This window comes from Triticum aestivum, chromosome 6B, assembly GCF_018294505.1.
Source record: "Triticum aestivum cultivar Chinese Spring chromosome 6B, IWGSC CS RefSeq v2.1, whole genome shotgun sequence".
NCBI lineage: Eukaryota > Viridiplantae > Streptophyta > Magnoliopsida > Poales > Poaceae > Triticum > Triticum aestivum.
Genome location: NC_057810.1, coordinates 34,527,934 through 34,548,362, shown reverse-complemented (window position 1 = coordinate 34,548,362; position 20,429 = coordinate 34,527,934). Strand labels below are relative to the sequence as shown.

The window sequence follows — 20,429 nt, the reverse complement described above, 5'->3', positions numbered from 1 at the left end:
AACGAGGGAGAGTGGGGATCGTGGGGGATGTGGGGCGACCGAGTTAGGGTTAGCGAGGGAGTGGGGGGGCTAAGGAGGCCCGGCTGGGCCTGGTGGGTCGGCCAGTGCGGCGGCCAGCTGGGCCGTTCGGCCCAGCGTGGGGGGGGGGGGGGTTGTTTCTTCTTTTTTTTACATTTAAATTTTTAACTTTTCGGTTTACCATTTTTAGTCTCAGTTTTGCATTTTCTTTTAGTACCATATGAGTTTTGTTTTGAACAAAACTTGGCACATAAATCTAACACAATACCTTGAGATGGAATAAAGAGTTTGGGGTCAAGAGGAGTTGTCTAATTATTTTTAGAAACTTCAAAAGGCCAAATTTTAAATGCTGCTGGACCACTAAATAATTTCCAGGAGCACTTTCGGAATCCAAAGGAGGTTGGTTCCAACATGACAAATACCTAGGGATTATTTGCCACACTTTGAACATTTTATTTTTCAGGTTTGGCAAATATGAATTTTTTTATTTTAGATTGAAATTTGAATTTGAACTGTGATTTGGATCAAGTGAAGATTAGCAACAGTAACATGATGACATGACACCAATAACAGGGGATTACTGTAGCATGACACTGGGGGTGTCACACTCTCCATCCTGAGGAAGTCCTTGCACGCCCATTTCAGGGCCGCATCGTCGTCGAGCGCCACCTCGCCGGGCTCCGTCTTCACGGTGGGGAGCCCCGGCTCCATTTTCACCGTCGCGAGCCCGGGCTCCGTCTTCGGCTTGACGAACCGCGGAGGAGCCGACGAGGGGGCGCGTCGGCCGCCTTCGCTGCGAGTGCGCCGGCCGTGCGGCGTCTCCGCCGCGGGCTCGGTCTTGACGCCGAGCAGCGCCGGAGAGCCGGAAGAGTGGGAAGAAGATCGCGACAAGGAGGAGGAAGACGATGAAGAGGCGAACCTCCTGGGAAGCCATTGCCCGGCGCGTCGGCGGCGGGCCGGGGCCGTGGCCACCGGGGGAGGGTATGTCAGTGGCGGCTCCTTGCCGCCCTCAAGGTGCGCCAACACGCCACTGAGCGTGCGGCCGGGGACGCCCCACCAAACGCGGCGACCCTCACTGTTCTGTCTACCGCCCACCACCGGCTCCCCGTTGGTGGGCACCAGCCTCTGCTCCTGACGGCGCTCGAAGTACGCCGCCAATGCCGAGTGGTTGTCGGCGGCATACTGGGGGAGGGTGTGCTGCTCATCGGTGAGGGAGGGGCGCGCGAGCTCGACCTTGTCGGCGAAGATGGCAGTCCGCGCCGCGGCGTCGGGCAACGCCGGAACGGGCACTCCCCCGTTGCTGAGCCGCCACTCCGACGGCCCGGCGCGCATTTACGGCAGCGCCGGGATGTTGGCCTCGAACAGGAGCCACGATTCCTGTTTGCGGACCGAGCGGCGGCCGAAGCCGTTGGCCGCCGCCTCGTCGCCAGGGAAGCGTTTTGGGGGCTGTCGGAGTGAGGGAGGGCTCGGAGGTGGCGCACGGGAGAGGGAGGGAGGGCTCGGCGGCGGCGGTCCACGGCGGAGGGAGAGGGCTCGGCGGCGAGGGCTGGTGTGGCCTGAGGCGAGGGAGGGAGCCCGCTTATATAGTCGCGCCCATATGTACGCGTGGCGGGAGGGGAGGCGACGCCGCGCCGCCCCATGACGCGCCGCCCGTGAGGAATCAATGGCAAGACTGACTGGCGCGGCAGCGCACGGCAGCTTTGGCATTGATTCGCTGCAGGAACCGAGGTGTCGAGGACGACGAAGCGGCGAGAAGAGTCGAGTCGCTACCAAGGAGGGCCCGCCTGTTTTTGCGCCAAAAACGTTTCAGCCGGCGCCCCCAAGCGCCCCGAGCGCGCCGGGTTCGGTCTGGGTCCGCCGGCGCCAATTTCGGTCCGAGCCGGCGAAAAATGGGCCTTTGGGGGCGCGACTGGCCATTTATTCGGCGCCGGCGCGAAAAAAACGCCTGGGGAGGCCATTCTGGGGGCGCGGCTGGAGATGCTCTAACATGGACACTGATCATATACAACAGTAATTGACCGATCACTCACTAGTTGCTGGTATTGCAGATCCAATGTTCGTAGCATCAGGCTTGTTGACAATCCAGGACCGAATTAGAAGAAAGAAATAACACAAAGTAATAGACACTTACCCTGGCAGTTACAAACAGCTGATGCTGATGTGAAATTGCAGTGTAATGTTCTCACCTTCGTGCCATGTTTTACAGTAGCTCTTCTGGAACAAAGTCCCTCACCCTGATGCATACTCGTCCTGGTTCCTTGTACAGATAAAAAGGAAATGCAGGATTTGAGGGCATTGCTGTTGAACAGGAGGAGAAAAAGGACATGCGCGCACAGATAAAACATCATGAACCAATTCGAACAGGAAAAATACATGATTTGATTTCTATTCCAAGTTCCCGACCCTTTGTTTGATCTTATCAGCCCATTGCCTCTTGAGGGTGTTAGAACTAATCTTGGCATATGTATCTGCATGTGTTTTTTTGTTTTGCATGTAGCTAGTGTAGTCATATCGTCGGCTGTACACCGGCAAGATGTACGTGTGATACGTACGTAGACAGCGAGCCGTCGGCCCAAGAACGTGCATGGTGAGATGCTATTGTCGTGCGAGGCGGCGGAGGTGCGAGATGCCGAGTGTCGTGTGAAGCAGCTGCACAAGGATAAGAGCCAGCGGCCAGCAAGAGTCCAGCCGAGTCGATCAGTAAGTCTGTTGTGGCCTTGAGAAGAGGTCTAGTATTAGATGTGGTCAAGTTTGTTAGCTGCATGTCCAGATCGTGTAGCTGTTGAGAGGACGTTGCGCATGTACTGGACGTGGGCGTGCATGTAGACATGTAGTTAGGGATTAGTTGGTTAGTGGCCGGACTTAGTGGCCTGTGTGCATGGCATGAGTCTGGTCCTTTGTATATAAATATGGCAACAGGGTAATGAAAAGTATTGAAGCCGTGAGGGCTGGCAGATGAAACAATGTAGTGTATGTGTGTCTCACCGGGAGTAGAAAGCAAAGCTAGTGTCTCCACGGTGAGTTGTGTGTGTGTGTTCCTCCGTGTGTGTGCGTTTTATTCTCTTGATAGATAGAGAGAGAAGGAGAGTTGTGTGAGGCAGCTCAAGGTAGAAGAAGAAGTGGCGCTGCGAGGTGAGGCGGCGCGAACAATTGGTATCAGAGCCTTGTTGATCCGTGGCGGCGACGGTGGTGCTGGCGGCTATGGTGGCTGGCGTGGCGGTGGCGCCGACTACGCGGCGGACTCCATGTGAGGTGGAGGACGTCGGCACGAGGTGGGTGGCCGTCGGCGGTGCGATGCTGCCGGTGGCCGGTTGCGGTGTGATGCCGCTAGATGATGGCGGTGCGAAGCTGCCACAAGACGACGGTGTGACGCCGTTGGGAGGTACGAAGGCGCGAGGCCGTTATGAGGAGAAGATGGCGTGGCGATCGGCGCCGTGAAGGCGTCGTCCACGTGAAGACATGGCCGCTGCATGCGGCAGGAGGTCGTGGTGCCGCGACAGCGTCGTCCACGGCAAGACAGCGCAAGGTGGGCTCCGTTGGCGGCACAATGGTGTTGATGGCTAGTTGCGGTGCGATGCCGCAACATGATGATTGTGTGGTGATCGGCGTCGCGAGGACGTCATCCATGATAAGATGGTCCATGGTGACCGGCGCTGCGACGGCGTCGGTGGCGGCGAGTGGCCGGCTGCGGCGCTGCGATGGCGTCGTCAAGTGGTTGCGGGTGATCCGCATGAGGATTTGGCGAGTTGGCATGACAAGATTAGGGAGGTGATTGTTAGAACTAATCTTGGCATATGTATCTGCATGTGTTTTTTTGTTTTGCATGTAGCTAGTGTAGTCATATCGTCGGCTGTACACCGGCAAGATGTACGTGTGATACGTACGTAGACAGCGAGCCGTCGGCCCAAGAACGTGCATGGTGAGATGCTATTGTCGTGCGAGGCGGCGGAGGTGCGAGATGCCGAGTGCCGTGTGAAGCAGCTGCACAAGGATAAGAGCCAGCGGCCAGCAAGAGTCCAGCCGAGTCGATCAGTAAGTCTGTTGTGGCCTTGAGAAGAGGTCTAGTATTAGATGTGGTCAAGTTTGTTAGCTGCATGTCCAGATCGTGTAGCTGTTGAGAGGACGTTGCGCATGTACTGGACGTGGGCGTGCATGTAGACATGTAGTTAGGGATTAGTTGGTTAGTGGCCGGACTTAGTGGCCTGTGTGCATGGCATGAGTCTGGTCCTTTGTATATAAATATGGCAACAGGGTAATGAAAAGTATTGAAGCCGTGAGGGCTGGCAGATGAAACAATGTAGTGTATGTGTGTCTCACCGGGAGTAGAAAGCAAAGCTAGTGTCTCCACGGTGAGTTGTGTGTGTGTGTTCCTCCGTGTGTGTGCGTTTTATTCTCTTGATAGATAGAGAGAGAAGGAGAGTTGTGTGAGGCAGCTCAAGGTAGAAGAAGAAGTGGCGCTGCGAGGTGAGGCGGCGCGAACAATTGGTATCAGAGCCTTGTTGATCCGTGGCGGCGACGGTGGTGCTGGCGGCTATGGTGGCTGGCGTGGCGGTGGCGCCGACTACGCGGCGGACTCCATGTGAGGTGGAGGACGTCGGCACGAGGTGGGTGGCCGTCGGCGGTGCGATGCTGCCGGTGGCCGGTTGCGGTGTGATGCCGCTAGATGATGGCGGTGCGAAGCTGCCACAAGACGACGGTGTGACGCCGTTGGGAGGTACGAAGGCGCGAGGCCGTTATGAGGAGAAGATGGCGTGGCGATCGGCGCCGTGAAGGCGTCGTCCACGTGAAGACATGGCCGCTGCATGCGGCAGGAGGTCGTGGTGCCGCGACAGCGTCGTCCACGGCAAGACAGCGCAAGGTGGGCTCCGTTGGCGGCACAATGGTGTTGATGGCTAGTTGCGGTGCGATGCCGCAACATGATGATTGTGTGGTGATCGGCGTCGCGAGGACGTCATCCATGATAAGATGGTCCATGGTGACCGGCGCTGCGACGGCGTCGGTGGCGGCGAGTGGCCGGCTGCGGCGCTGCGATGGCGTCGTCAAGTGGTTGCGGGTGATCCGCATGAGGATTTGGCGAGTTGGCATGACAAGATTAGGGAGGTGATTGTTAGAACTAATCTTGGCATATGTATCTGCATGTGTTTTTTTGTTTTGCATGTAGCTAGTGTAGTCATATCGTCGGCTGTACACCGGCAAGATGTACGTGTGATACGTACGTAGACAGCGAGCCGTCGGCCCAAGAACGTGCATGGTGAGATGCTATTGTCGTGCGAGGCGGCGGAGGTGCGAGATGCCGAGTGCCGTGTGAAGCAGCTGCACAAGGATAAGAGCCAGCGGCCAGCAAGAGTCCAGCCGAGTCGATCAGTAAGTCTGTTGTGGCCTTGAGAAGAGGTCTAGTATTAGATGTGGTCAAGTTTGTTAGCTGCATGTCCAGATCGTGTAGCTGTTGAGAGGACGTTGCGCATGTACTGGACGTGGGCGTGCATGTAGACATGTAGTTAGGGATTAGTTGGTTAGTGGCCGGACTTAGTGGCCTGTGTGCATGGCATGAGTCTGGTCCTTTGTATATAAATATGGCAACAGGGTAATGAAAAGTATTGAAGCCGTGAGGGCTGGCAGATGAAACAATGTAGTGTATGTGTGTCTCACCGGGAGTAGAAAGCAAAGCTAGTGTCTCCACGGTGAGTTGTGTGTGTGTGTTCCTCCGTGTGTGTGCGTTTTATTCTCTTGATAGATAGAGAGAGAAGGAGAGTTGTGTGAGGCAGCTCAAGGTAGAAGAAGAAGTGGCGCTGCGAGGTGAGGCGGCGCCAACAGAGGGCTCTATTCTCTCATGATGCGTTTCCTGGGTTATTGTTCTGACACGCAAGGGAGAATTGCAAACTATGAAGGAAAGTTTGTCATGGCAGATCTGCGAAATTGGTTGCTGTATTTTGAGTATGTACCAAATGGAAGCCTAGACAAGTATATTACCGGTAATGGTCGCAACACCTTTTTTATATTAGTTTCTCTATTAACTGGCGTCACATAGTCCAAGAGTCCCACCAAGTAATACAACTATTCAAAATGAGAAATTTCAAGATGCTCCCAAACTATGTCTTCACATTCATTCATTTTGATCCGACCACATGTTGAAGATGATTGCCAATAACATGAGAGGTGTCCTAAGAATGTGTTTGACCAGCACGCACCAAGATGTTGTTTTTTAAGTTTTAACACATGGTAGCACATGGCATTCTTGTTTCATTCATCAATACGTTCGACATTTGGGTAGTTTGGGCTCATCAGTAGGACTATCATAATTGTTTTTTCGAGTGGACTATCATAACTTCTGGTGCAGTACATGGTCACATAAGATAGATGCCTTCATTTCAGTTAAAGGGTGCCTATGTAACCTTATTTTCTGTTACCAACAAACAAATTAGAATAAAATTTCAAAAATAAAGCCAGAGTAGTATGATTATTTGTCAACCATTCATCGTAATGGAACAAATTTCTTTGTCTAATTGCAATATCAAGAACATTAAAAAATATCAAGAACATTAAGGATTTTTTAATGAAAGAGTTTGAGGTTTTCAGAAAAAGAGTTGCCTTTAATTTAGTTTCCCAATTAGCGATATATTTGGATGTGATGCTATCTTGAAGCCATCTCTCCAGTACATACTTATTTTCTCTAAAGACATGTGGTCTAATTTCCCTTCCATGTGATCTGAAGTATGAAATACTCCCTCCGTCCCAAAATAAGTGTTTCGGCTTAGTATTAACTTTAGTACAAAACTGCACTAAGGTTGACACACTTATTTTGGGCCGGAGGGAGTAGAAGACATGGACGTGGAGTGCTTGTAGTGCCGTTGTGCAGAAAATAGAAGAAGACATGTCTTGTTTTCATTATCCAAATTAGCCATGAGATTCTTTCCCACCCGTCCCTTTATATGCTACCGTAATTTACAGTCGAATTTTCCGCGACCGCAAGATGTGAGGACCTGTCCGCAATTTCATTCATTGTAATAACAAAAGGATGTATTAGTTAATAATTGTTCAACATTGTTTGGATAAATGTGTTGATTCGATCCCTGCTTATTTTTATTTGAAAAATCGTTTCTTATATCCGTATGTATGTAGTAGGAGAGGCTGGGCACGGATCACAAATGAATCTGATTTTCCGAGCTATGAACTGACACGCCTATTGAAGCGGAATCGAAACTATTTTTTTGTAACCTCATATAAGTAACGGGCATATACGGACACGGACTTCCAATCTTACCGCTGAGTTCATATACGTAGCAAAGTTCAAATCTCGATCCTCTGCCTTGCCACACGCGTCCTGCTTCAGATCCGCCGACTTTCCGCTCCGACCACAGCAGCTCCGTGAGGCCGTATCCAGGAGCCGGAGAAGGGTGGTGTTGGGCGTCGTTCCTCGCGTGCCAGGCTTCACGCGGCCAGGCTAGCTGCTTGCGGAAAAAAGTGGACGAAAACTCCAGCCGCCGCGCCATGTCAATTCCAGCGCCGCTGGAGGATGAGGACCTCCTCCGGGAGATTTTCCTCCGGCTCCCACCGCTGCCGTCAATCCTCTCCCGCGCCTCCCTCGTATGCACGCGCTGGCGCCGCATCCTCTCCGATCCCCGCTTCCTCCGCCGTTTGAGCAGACACCACCCGGAACCTCCTCTCTTGGGCTTCTTCAAAGTGTCTCGCCTCACATACTCCGCCTTCACTCCCATCTTGGACCAGCCCGACCGCTTCCCCGCCCAACGCTGCTTCTTTGTTCGGCTTCTTCACAGCTTGAGGAGGCCTCCTCCTCCTCCTCCTTTGGGTTTCTCCAAAGGGTCTCTTATCTCATATCCCATGTTTACTCCCGTCTTGGACCCGCCCAATCACATCCCGGCCCAACGTTTGTTTGTGCCCGACCACGGGGTGGATTGGGAATTACTTGGCTGCCGCCACGGCCTCGCCGTCATGCTCAGCGAGTCTCTGTGCGAGGTATTCGTGTGGGATCCCCTCAACGGCCACCAGCACCGCGTGCCTTTTCCATCCAAGCTCCACAGAACAAAAATGAAGAGTTTCCGTAGGTGCACGTGCAGCGCCACGGTGATGTGTGTTGACGATCAAGATGGGCATGTGCACGATGATTCCTTCTTGAGCCCGTCGTTCAAATTGGTCTTGATCTGCACCAGTAGAAACTCGAAGACATCATTCGCTTGTGTCTATGAATCAGCGTCGGGTGTATGGGGGAATGTTGTCTCAACGTCGACTACAGATATAGTTATGAAGCCAAATCCCAGCATCCTTATCGGGAATACAATTTACTGGTTGCTTCATGGAGGTCAAATCCTTGCATTTGATATTGAAAACCAGACTCTTGTCGTCACCAAGACGCCAGCAGAGGCCCATGGTATCCACAACTGGTTCATTCAGCTCTTACGAACAGAAGATCATAGTGTTCTTGGCCTCGCCATTATGTCCGAACTGGGCATTCATATATGGGAGACGAAATTGAACTCTGATGGTGTTGCCGGATGGGTGCTTCTGCAGAAAATCAATCAATTGGAGGGGATCCTGTCTAATGCCTTCAGAAATGCAGCGATGGTGGGGTATGACGAGGAGTTAAATGCGTTGGTTCTGTCCACACAAAGGGGCGACATAATGCTCCACCTTAAGTCGATGCAGATCAGATTAATTTCTGAACCGAATGAGCGGTCTCTTATGGCCCATTTTCCCTACAGAAATTTCTATACTGCAGGTATCCACAACTGGTTCATTCAGCTCTTACGGACAGAAGATCATAGTGTTCTTGGTCTCGCCATTATGTCCGAACTGGGAATTCATATATGGGAGAAGAAATTGAACTCCGATGGTGTTGCCGGATGGGCGCTTCTGAAGAAAATCCATCAATTGGAGGGGATCCTGTCTAATGCCTTAAAAAATGCAGTGATGATGGGGTATGACGAGGAGTTAAATGTGTTGGTTCTGTGCACACAAAGGGGCGACATCATGCTCCACCTTAAGTAGATGCAGATCAGATTAATTTCTGAACCGAATGAACGGTCTCTTATGGCCCATTTTCCCTACAGAAATTTCTATACTGCAGGTAATACTTCCATATCTCATTTGTAACAAGATTAACTCCAAATGCTAATTTACCATTCGTATGTGTTTGTTTTATCAGTGTTCATGTGATTAATGGTCAACTTGATGTAAATAATATAGAGAAACCATCTAATCTTTGAAAAATAGTTACTCAATTGGAAAATTAAAGCTTGTGTTGTTTTTCCATGCAATGTATCTCCTTGCAAGACAATGTTTGTCTTGTTTGTTATTCATACTATTAATAATAATCAATTCAAAGCGGCACGTACTTTTTTATAGAAAATAATACTAGTTTTTCAAATTTGAGCAGTAACAAGTAATGCTGAATTTGAGACTGTGTTTTCCCAACTTGTGCATACTTTGTTTGGAGCCATATTTGGCATTAACCTGTACATAGTCTCTGCAGTTGTGTTCTGTATGAATGTATTTTCTCTAAATTTCTAAGTAGTCCAAACATTTCTTGGTAAAGGAATATTATAATTATCTTCTCCATCTGACAGAGAATTTGGCTTCATGTACTGTAGTTGTCACAAAAGCGTACCATGCATTGTCATGATCCAACTTCTCCATATTTTTATCATTGATTTATTGGGCTTCATTTGATATAGGCAGGGGAGTTGGGTGGAAATGGGTGGATCCAAATCTCTGAACACAAGAGGTCTGCCAATGTGCTATTTTGGTTGAACAGGTGAGGTCATTTCTATTTTTGCTATACGCATGTCTTTTTGTCATGGTTACAAAATTAATAAGATGATTAATGGTTTATTTTGGTTTATGTTAATGGTGTATTAAACTGATTAGTTTATATAAGGTTATTCATTTGTAAAAGGTGTGCCTTTGAGTTAGACCACTATTTCTTCACAACTTGTCCATGATCTGTTCTGTGTTTGCATCATGAGTTGCTCTTGTCAACATGCTTACATGCATAGTGTCCATATACATGTCCCAAGAAGAGCCGGTCTTCTTTTAATATTGTTGCTTTTTTTTCGGCTCATGTGCAGCTACTGGGTGCCGTTGTTGATCGATCTCCTCTGAACGGTATCTTGCCTTGCAGTCCAATATGCGGATGTGCCCCTACTTCATAATGATCAAATTATGGCCGCCAATGTTTTATTTCTTCGAGCTTCGGGAATGTTTCAGTTTGCTTAAATGCTACGATGTGTTTGGTGTCCTCACATTGTTTTCTGTATCTCTTAATATTTACAACCATCCTAAGTATTTTTTGCGACGTCAACTATAATGTCTAAAACAGTGGAAGTGCCTTTTTACACCGTATTCCCTTATTGTTCCGAATGTTCGAGGATGGATGCTTACCCACTGCAATGTTTAAACTGAATTCCCCGTATGAACAACATTGAACTAGACTAGGGTTTCCAGGGATGGGGCTTCACTCGAAACTGATGGTGATTAATTCCCTGTTGGGACCAAGAACAACGGACGCATGAAGGGGAATCGCGTACGTGGACCATGCATACATACATGCATGCGTTGTCGATCAGCAACAAGAAAATGCAATAGCTTTGTGCAAGAATTATGTCAAGCCACAACTAAAAAAATGATAGTTTAAAAAAAAGTAAAATCCACTAGCGATCCTAAAAGTACTCGAAGTGTGCCATCGAGGTCCTAAAAATTTGAAAACACACACCTGGGTCGTAGAAGTATTCGGAGTGTGCCATTTAGGTCCTAAAAGTTTGAACACACACACTTGGGTCCTAAAAGTATTTGAAGTGTGCCATTTTGGTCCTAAAAGTTTGAAAATGCACACCTGAGTCCTAAAAGTCGTTGCAGGTCAGGTCCTAAACACATCTGACCAAGCCACGCGGGCCTTTGGCTGACGCCACATTGGCTGGCTGGCTGGTTTGTTCTGATGGTGGTAGTGGTCACTCACTAGGCACATGCACGAAGAAGTCCTGACTATCCTCGACAAGGTAGCAGTGTGTCGATGCTTGTTCTGATGGGGGCAATGGTCGTTCAGTGGGCACATGTATGCACGAAGACGTCCTAACTGTACTCGACAAGGTAGCGGTGCGTGAACGGCTGTTCTGGCGGTGGCAGTGATCGTTCAGTGGGCACCTGCACGAAGACATCCTGACTGTCATCGACAATGTAACAGTGTGTGGCAGTGGTCATTCAGTGATCCAGATATCTCGTTGTTTTTTTATTGTTTGGGCCGTTTTGTCCTTGTGCTGGACCTTTTATAATATATAACCTAGTCATTTTTAGTTTCTGTAAAATATTAAGTTTGAGGGAGTGCTTAGAGAGTTATAAATAAGGTTTTGGTTAGGGCCGCCCTAAGATTAAGTGATTTACGAGGCCTGGTGGTCACTTTGTCAATCTTAAAATGATATGTCGGCTCAGTTTCTCGAAGGTGCTTATAGGGGTAGAGTATGCGTGTGTGTTCATATAAATGAGTGTATGCGCGTATATATCGTGTTCTAAGAAAAAAAAGCAAAGCATTCGAGGAGGTGAACGTCACTAGAGGATGTTTTCATAATACCGGCATGCATTAAAACCCTTGTTTTAACACCGTTCATGATGTTAATAACTGTAGTTGAATGAGATATGCACATGCCCGCTTAATTATACAAACGTGTGCGGATGCAGTTTTCACTGGATCCTGTTAATCATTGAAGTTGATGAGGGAAAAGTTCACGTACTGGACTCACTACATATAAAGAAACTAAAGAATACTCAATCGTGGAGGGGATGCTCGACAAGTAATTTCAATCATTATCGCACTATGTCGGCCTCTTTAGTTCATTTCCTGATATCAACTAATTAATAACTCCTTTATTCATTTTCTTTGGTATTACAACTGGTTTATACCAATGGGTTATTTGCATCTCAACTTAAATTAGCCACTGTTGATCAACAATGAGATGTGGACATTGTTTGATGGATCATTGATGGTAGAGAAGTGCAATGCAACAATGATATACCCACTATATTGGACCCAAATATGTTCCTAAAAATTGTTCTGAAGGGTGAGACACCGGACCACCACACAATTTTAGATATAATATAAAGATATAGTTCTAAAATTGTGTGGTGGTCCAGTATCTCACCCTTCAGAACAATTTTTAGGAAAATATTTGGGTCCGATATAGTGGGTATATCATTGTTGCATTGCACATCTCTACCATCAATGATCCATCAAACAATGGCCCCATCTCATTGTTGATCAACAGTGACTAATTTAAGTTGAGATGCAAATAACCCATTGGTATAAACCAGTTGTAATACCAAAGATCGTCTCTAGTCATCGTCAAGCAATCACCCGCCTATGACCCAACAAAATTGATGTTGAGGACAGTGATGTTAAATTCAGATAAAACTCCATCATAAATCACTAAGAACATCAATTTCAAGGACTAGCACCATACCACTTCCCCAAACGCTTGTTGTCCTCAATCAAATTATTTCAATTGCATGATGTCTGTCGATGAAACAAAGCAAAACTGGTGCAGATTGGAATGCTAGAAGAGTTAGCATGGTTACCAAAATGCATGGTTCTCGGTGTATGCTGCTCAATGAGTTCCAGGCCAGCACTGTTGGCCGCTCATTAGAATGGCAACCAATGCGCCGGCCGGACATGGAGAGGTGTCTACCGACCAGAGACCGGGGTCGTCGGGTTCTTGAGCGGATTGAGGAGGCCATGCACCGGGATTGACGAGATGAGGAGGTTAGGGAATCGATTGACGATTCTGACCAAGGCGATGGGATCTGCCATGAGAATCTGCGAGGTGACAGGTCGGATGGTGTCATGAAGCATTGAGGAAGGCAGCCGACGGCGAGGTATTGAAGGCATTTGAGCGGGAGGGTCTCGGCCAAGGAGGCCAAGTTGGGAAGAATCTTCTTTCTTGCCGTGCTTGCTGTCACCGCTGGCTGTGGAGGTGGGATCCATGTGAAAGAAGTGAAAGATAATGATCGATCCCCTACTCCCTTGATGGGGAGAGGCGTCGTATATATATTGAGATCGGGCAGGAGCCTGCCTTGCCATACAAGGAAAATACAAGAGTCGGAGAGGGATACGGGAAGGAAGGTTGGTTGAGATTACATATTTTCTCTAACACCCTCCCTTAGTCTCAACTATCATAAATTAAGATTACTCTTGAACTCTTCAAATGGTCTTGCTGAAACTGCCTTTGTGAAGCCATCTGCTACTTGATCTTTGGAGGGAATAAACTGTATCTCAAGTTTTTTTGCTGCAACTCTTTCTCGCACAAAGTGGAAATTAATCTCTATGTATTTTGTCCTTGCATGAAACACTAGGTTTGCAGACAAATATGTTGCTCCCAAATTATCACACCATAAGCACGAGATACGATTTTTCTTAACCCCCAACTCATCAAGAAGTGACTCAACCCAAATGATTTCAGCATTGCATTCGCCAAGGATTTCTATTCCGCTTCTGTGCTTGAACGTGACACAGTGGCTTGCTTTCTAGCATTCTACGAGATAAGGTTGGATCCAAAAAATACTGCAAAACCTCCAGTTGATCTTCTGTCATCACTACATCCTGCCCAGTCAGCATCAAAGAATTCACTAATAAGAGAGAAATTAGACTGTTTGAAATGATGTCCTATTTCCATAGTATGCTTCACATATCTCACAATTCTCTTAACAGCTGCCCAATGTGCACAGGTAGGTGCATGTAGGTATTGACAAACCTTATTGACAACAAACGAAATATCTGGACATGTGAGAGTTAGATATTGCAATGCTCCCACAGTACTCCTATACCTTGTGATCTCCTCCTCTCGAAGTGGCTCACTGATACGTCTCCAACGTATCTATAATTTTTGATTACTCCATGCTACTTTGTCTACTGTTTTGGACTATTTGGGCTTTATTTTCCACTTTTATATTATTTTTGGGACTAACCTATTAACCGGAGGCCCAGCCTAGAATTGCTGTTTTTTTGCCTATTTCAGTATTTCAAAGAAGCAGAATATCAAATGGAGTCCAAACGGAATAAAACCTTCGGGAACATGATTTCCAACCGAACGTGATCCAGGAGACTTGGACCCTACTCCAAGAAGTTTCCGAGGAGGCCACAAGGGTGGAGGGAGCGCCCCCCTGGGAGCGCCCCCTACCTCGTGGGCCCCTCGGAGCTCCACCGACGTACTCCTTCCTCCTATATATACCTATGTACCCCCGTCGGACCATATACGGAGCCAAAAACCTAATTCCACCGCCGCAACCTTCTGTATCCGCTAGATCCCATCTTGGGGCCTGTGCCGGAGCTCCGCCGGAGAGGGCATCCACCACGGAGGGCTTCTACATCAACACCATAGCCTCTCCGATGAAGTGTGAGTAGTTTACTTCAGACCTTCGGGTCCATAGTTATTAGCTAGATGGCTTCTTCTCTCTTTTTGGATCTCAATACAATGTTCTCCCCCTCTCTTGTGGAGATCTATTCGATGTAATCTTCTTTTTGCGGTGTGTTTGTTGAGATCGATGAATTGTGGGTTTATGATCCATCTTATCTATGAACAATATTTGATTCTTCTCTGAATTCTTTTATGTATGATTGAGTTATCTTTACAAGTCTCTTCGAATTATCCTTTTGGTTTGGCCAACTAGATTGGTAGTTCTTGCAATGGGAGAAGTGTTTAGCTTTGGGTTCAATCTTGCGGTGTCCTTACTCAGTGCAGAAAGAGTTGCAAGGCACGTATTGCATTGTTGCCATCGAGGATAACACGATGGTTTTTTTATCATATTGCATGAATTTATCCCTCTACATCATGTCGTCTTGCCTAAAGCGTTACTCTGTTTTTACTTAATACTCTATATGCATGCTGGATAGCGGTCGATGAGTGGAGTAATAGTAGTAGATGCAGAATCGTTTCGATCTACTTGTTTTGGACGTGATGCCTATATACATGATCATACCTAGATAATCTCATAATTATTCGCTTTTCTATCAATTGCTCAATAGTAATTTGTTCACCCACCATAGAATACTTATGCTCTTGAGAGAAGCCACTAGTGAAACCTATGGCCCCCGGGTCTATTCTCATCATATCAATCTCCATTACTTTATTTACTTGCTTTGTTTTACTTTGCCTTTTACTTTTTACTTTGCATCTATCTATCAAAAATACCAAAAATATTATCTCTATCAGATCTCACTCTCGTAAGTGACCATGAAGGGATTGACAACCCCTAAGCATTGGTTGTGAGTTGCTATCGTTTTGTGTAGGTACGAGGGACTTGTGTGTGATCTCCTACTGGATTGATACCTTGGTTCTCAAAAACTTAGGGAAATACTTACACTACTTTACTGCATCATCCTCTCCTCTTCGGGGAAATCCAACGCAGTGCTCAAGAGGTAGCAAGAAGAATTTCTGGCGCCGTTGTCGGGGAGTTTGCGCAAAAGTCAACCATACCAAGTACCCATCACAATCCCTATCTCTCGCATTACATTATTTGCCTCTCGTTTTCCTCTCCCCCACTTCACCCTTGCCGTTTTATTCGCCGTTCTTCCGTTCGATCATGTGTCTCCATGTGCCTTCCTTTTGCTTGCATCTTTGCTTGCTAGAAGTTTATGGATCCTCATCCACTTGCTAATCTTTTTAAGAGATCCAATTATGTTGAACCAATTGCTAGTGAGTTGTGTGCACTAGATTATCTTTATGAGGTTTTGCTTGAAATTGTGAATCTGAAAATTGTAATGAACAAATTTATGAGGTGATTCACGATAGATCTTTGAATAAAAAGCATGATTGCAATAATTTTACTATTGATGTCAATTGTGCTAATAATATGCAAAACCCTAAGCTTGGGGATGCTAGTTTTGCTATGATTACTACTTGTTGCAATGATCATGATTGGGGTGATTCTTCTTTTGATCTTGAAAATTTCTTTAACCTCCATGATGAATATGAGATTGATAATAGTGTTTGCAATAATATTGAAAGTGGGTTTGGAAGAGTTTCAATTTTAGATCCCACATATTTGTAGTATGTTCAATCTTATGATATTTTTGATAAAAGTGGGTTTGGAGAGGTCATGACTTTAGTTAATATTAATTCCACTATCTTGGAAGAGTGTCAACTTTGCATGCATGTGGATCGTATTGAGAATATGTTTTGTGATAGCTATATTGTTGAATTTTCTTATGATCCTATATGTAATTATTATGAGAGAGGAAAATATGGTTGTAGAAATTTTCATGTTACTAAGTTACCTCTCGTTATGTTGAGATTGCTATCGTCTCTTTCATCTTCCTTGCATATGTTAGTTCTTGCTTGCCTTGCAAATTTGTTTGATTACAATATGCCTATGCATAGGAAGTATGTTAGACTTAGATGTGTTTGTCATGTGTTTGATGATGCTCTCTTTATGCTTCAATTCTTGTCCTTTATGTGAGCATCATTGAAATTTCAATGCCTAGCTAGGGGCGTTAAACGATAGCGCTTGTTGGGAGACAACCCAATTTTATTTTGTATTCTTTGTTTTTGTTCCTGTTTAGTGCTAAATTTTATTTATACTTTATGTTTAGATGTGGTTTTATGTTTTAATTAGTGTTTGTGCCAAGTAGAACCTATAGGATAAGCTATGATGATAGTTGATTTGATTCTGCTGAAAAACAGAAACTTTGCGCTCATGGGAAAAAATTCAATAAATCACAGGAATGAGATTTTGCATTGATTCTTTTTGATGCTGTTCAACAAACAAATTGTCTAGTGAGTACTAGTTTGGTTGGAATTTTTAGAGGTCCATAAGTTTGCGTTAGTTACAGATTGCTACAGACTGTTCTGTTTTTGACAGATTCTGTTTTTCGTGTGTTGTTTGCTTATTTCAATGCATCTATGGATAATAAATTAGTTTATAAACCATAAGGAAGTTGGAATACAGTAGGTTTAACACCAATATAAATAAATAATGAGTTCATTACAGTACCTTGAAGTAGTCTTTTGTTTTCTTTCACTAACGGAGCTCACGAGATTTCTATTGAGTTTTGTGTTGTGAAGTTTTCAAGTTTTGGGTGAATTCTTTTTGATGGATTATGGAACAAAGAGTGGTAAGAGCCTAAGCTTGGGCGTGCCCATGGCACCCCCAAGATAATCCAAGTACTCTAAAAAGGCAAAGCTTGGGGATGCCCCGGAAGGCATCCCCTCTTTCGTCTACTTCCATCGGTAATTTACTTGGAGCTATATTTTTATTCATCAACATGATAAGTGCTTTGCTTGGAGCGTCTTGTATTATTTGTGTCTTTGCTTGTTAGTTTACAACAATCATCCTTGCTGTACACACCTCTTTAGATAGCTATACTTGATTTGGAATTTTCTAGAATACTCTAGTTCTTCACTTATATCTTTTGAGCTTGATAGTTTTGCTCATAGTGCTTCACTTATATCTTTTGAGCGTAATATTTTTTGCTCTAGTGCTTCACTTGATCTTTTAGAGCACGATGGTGGATTTGTTTTAAAGAAACTATTTGATCTCTCATGCTTCACTTAGATTATTTTGAGAGTCGTTAATAGCATGGTAATTTTCTTAAAGTTAATATACTTGGTATTCAAGATTTGTGAAACTTTCTTTTGAGTGCGTTGAATACTAAGATAAGTTTGATGCTTGATAATTGTTTTGAGATATGGAGGTGATAATATTAAAGCAATGCTAGTAGGGGTAATTATGAATTTAAATAATGCTTGTGTTGAAGTTTGTGATTCCCGTAGCATGCACGTATGGTGAACCGCTTGTGATGAAGTCGGAGCACAATTTTATTTATTGATTGTCTTCCTTATGAGTGGCAGTCGGGGACGGGCGATGGTCTTTTCCTACCAATCTATCCCCCTAGGAGTATGCGTTTTATGCTTTGGTTTTTGATGACTTCTAAATTTTTGCAATAAGTGCATGAGTTCTTTTGATTAATGTTGAGTCCATGGATTATACGCACTCTCACCCTTCCGCCATTGCTAGCCTCTCTAATACCGCACACTTTTCGCCGGTATCATACACCCACCATATACCTTCCTCAAAACATCCACCATACCTACATATCATGGAATTTCCATAGCCATTCTGAGATATATTGCCATGCAACTTTCCACCGTTCCGTTCATATGACACACATTACTTTTGTCATATTGCTTTTTGCATGAACATGTAGTTGACATTGTATTTGTGGCAAAGCCACCGTTCATAATTCTTTCATACATGTCACTCTTGATTCATTGCATATCCCGGTACACCGCCGGAGGCATTCATATAGAGTCATATCTTGTTCTAAGTATCGAGTTGTAATTGTTGAGTTGTAAGAAAAATAAAAATGTGATGATCATCATTACTAGAGCATTGTCCCAGTGAGGAAAGGATGATGGAGACTATGATTCCCCCATAAGTCGGGATGAGACTCCGGACTTTATGAAAAATAAAAGAGGCCAAAGAAGCCCAAATAAAAAAAGAGGCCAAAGAAACCCACCAAAAAAAAGAGAAAATAAAAAAAATAAAAAATGAGAGAAAAAGAGAGAAGGGACAATGCTACTATCCTTTTTCCACACTTGTGCTTCAAAGTAGCACCATGATCTTCATGATAGAGAGTCTCATATGTTGTCACTTCCATATACTAGTGGGAATTTTTCATTATAGAACTTGGCTTGTATATTACGATGATGGGCTTCCTTAAAAGTGCCCTAGGCCTTCATGAGCAAGCAAGTTGGATGCACACCCACTTAGTTTCTTTTGTTGAGCTTTCATATACTTATAGCTCTAGTGCATTCGTTGCATGGCAATCCCTACTCACTCACATTGATATCTATTGATGGGCATCTCCATAGCCCGTTGATACGCCTAGTTGATGTGAGACTGTCTTCTCCTTTTTGTCTTCTCTACAACCACCGTTCTATTCCACTTATACTGCTATGTCCATGTCTCACGCTCATGTATTGCGTGAAAGTTGAAAAAGTTTGAGATTTCTAAAGTATGAAACAATTGCTTGGCTCGTCATCAGGGTTGTGCATGATTAAATAATTTGTGTGATGAAGATAGAGCATAGCCAGACTATATGATTTTGTAGGGATAACTTTCTTTAACCATGCTATTTTGAGAAGACATGATTGCTTTGATTAGTATGCTTGAAGTATTATTACTTTTATGTTAATATGAAATTTTGTCTTGAATCTTTCGGATCTGAATATTCATGTCACAATTAAGAAGATTTACATTGAAATTAAGCCAAAGTATCACTCCGCATCAAAAATTCTTTTTTATCATTTACCTACTCGAGGACGAGCAAGAATTAAGCTTGGATGCTTGATACGTCTCCAATGTATCTTTAATTTTTGATTACTCCATGCTACTTTGTCTACTGTTTTGGACTATATTGGGCTTTATTTTCCACTTTTATATTATTTTTGGGACTAACTTATTAACCGGAGGCCCAACCCAGAATTGCTGTTTTTTGCCTATTTCAGTATTTTAAAGAAACAGAATATCAAACGGAGTCCAATCGGAATAAAACCTTCGGGAACGTGATTTTCCAACCGAACGTGATCCAGGAGACTTGGACCCTACTCCAAGAAGTTTCCGAGGAGGCCACGAGGGTGGAGGGCGCCCCCCTGGGCGCGCCCCCTACCTCGTGGGCCCGTCGGAGCTCCACCGACGTACTCCTTCCTCCTATATATACCTACGTACCACCGTAAGATCATATACGGAGCCAAAAACCTAATTCCACCGCCGCAACCTTCTGTATCCGCGAGATCCCATCTTGGGGCCTGTGCCGGAGCTCCGCCAGAGAGGGCATCCACCACGGAGGGCTTCTACATCAACACCATAGCCTCTCCGATGAATTGTGAGTAGTTTACTTCAGACCTTCAGGTCCATAGTTATTAGCTAGATGGCTTCTTCTCTCTTTTTGGATCTCAATACAATGTTCTGCCCCTCTATTGTGGAGATCTATTCGATGTAATATTCTTTTTGCGGTGTGTTTGTTGAGACCGATGAATTGTCGGTTTATGATCCAGCTTATCTATGAACAATATTTGATTCTTCTCTGAATTCTTTTATGTATGATTGAGTTATCTTTACAAGTCTCTTCGAATTTTCCTTTTGGTTTGGCCAACTAGATTGGTAGTTCTTGCAATGGGAGAAGTGTTTAGCTTTGGGTTCAATCTTGCGGTGTCCTTACTCAGTGACAGAAAGAGTTGCAAGGCACGTATTGTATTATTGCCATCGAGGATAACAAGATGGGGTTTTTATCATATTGCATGAATTTATCCTTCTACATCATGTCATCTTGCTTAAAGCGTTACTCTGTTTTTACTTAATACTCTAGATGCATGCTGGATAGCGGTCGATGAGTGGAGTAATAGTACTAGATG

The 20,429-nt window shown here is 45.2% G+C and overlaps 1 protein-coding gene and 1 long non-coding RNA gene across 2 annotated transcripts; both read left to right on the top strand.

Annotated features, from left to right (window-relative positions):
- Positions 1-2,460: 2,460 nt before the first annotated feature.
- On the top strand, positions 2,461-6,016 carry LOC123135578 (uncharacterized). Its single transcript, XR_006466067.1, has 2 exons — positions 2,461-4,482; positions 5,815-6,016. It is a non-coding gene; the product is annotated as an uncharacterized lncRNA (long non-coding RNA).
- A 1,423-nt stretch (positions 6,017-7,439) lies between these two features.
- LOC123133318 (uncharacterized) lies at positions 7,440-9,748 on the top strand. Its single transcript, XM_044552817.1, has 2 exons — positions 7,440-8,752; positions 9,708-9,748. Exons 1-2 carry the CDS (start codon positions 7,507-7,509, stop codon positions 9,746-9,748), a joined length of 1,287 nt encoding a protein of 428 aa, XP_044408752.1. The 5' UTR covers positions 7,440-7,506.
- The last annotated feature ends 10,681 nt before the right edge of the window (positions 9,749-20,429 follow it).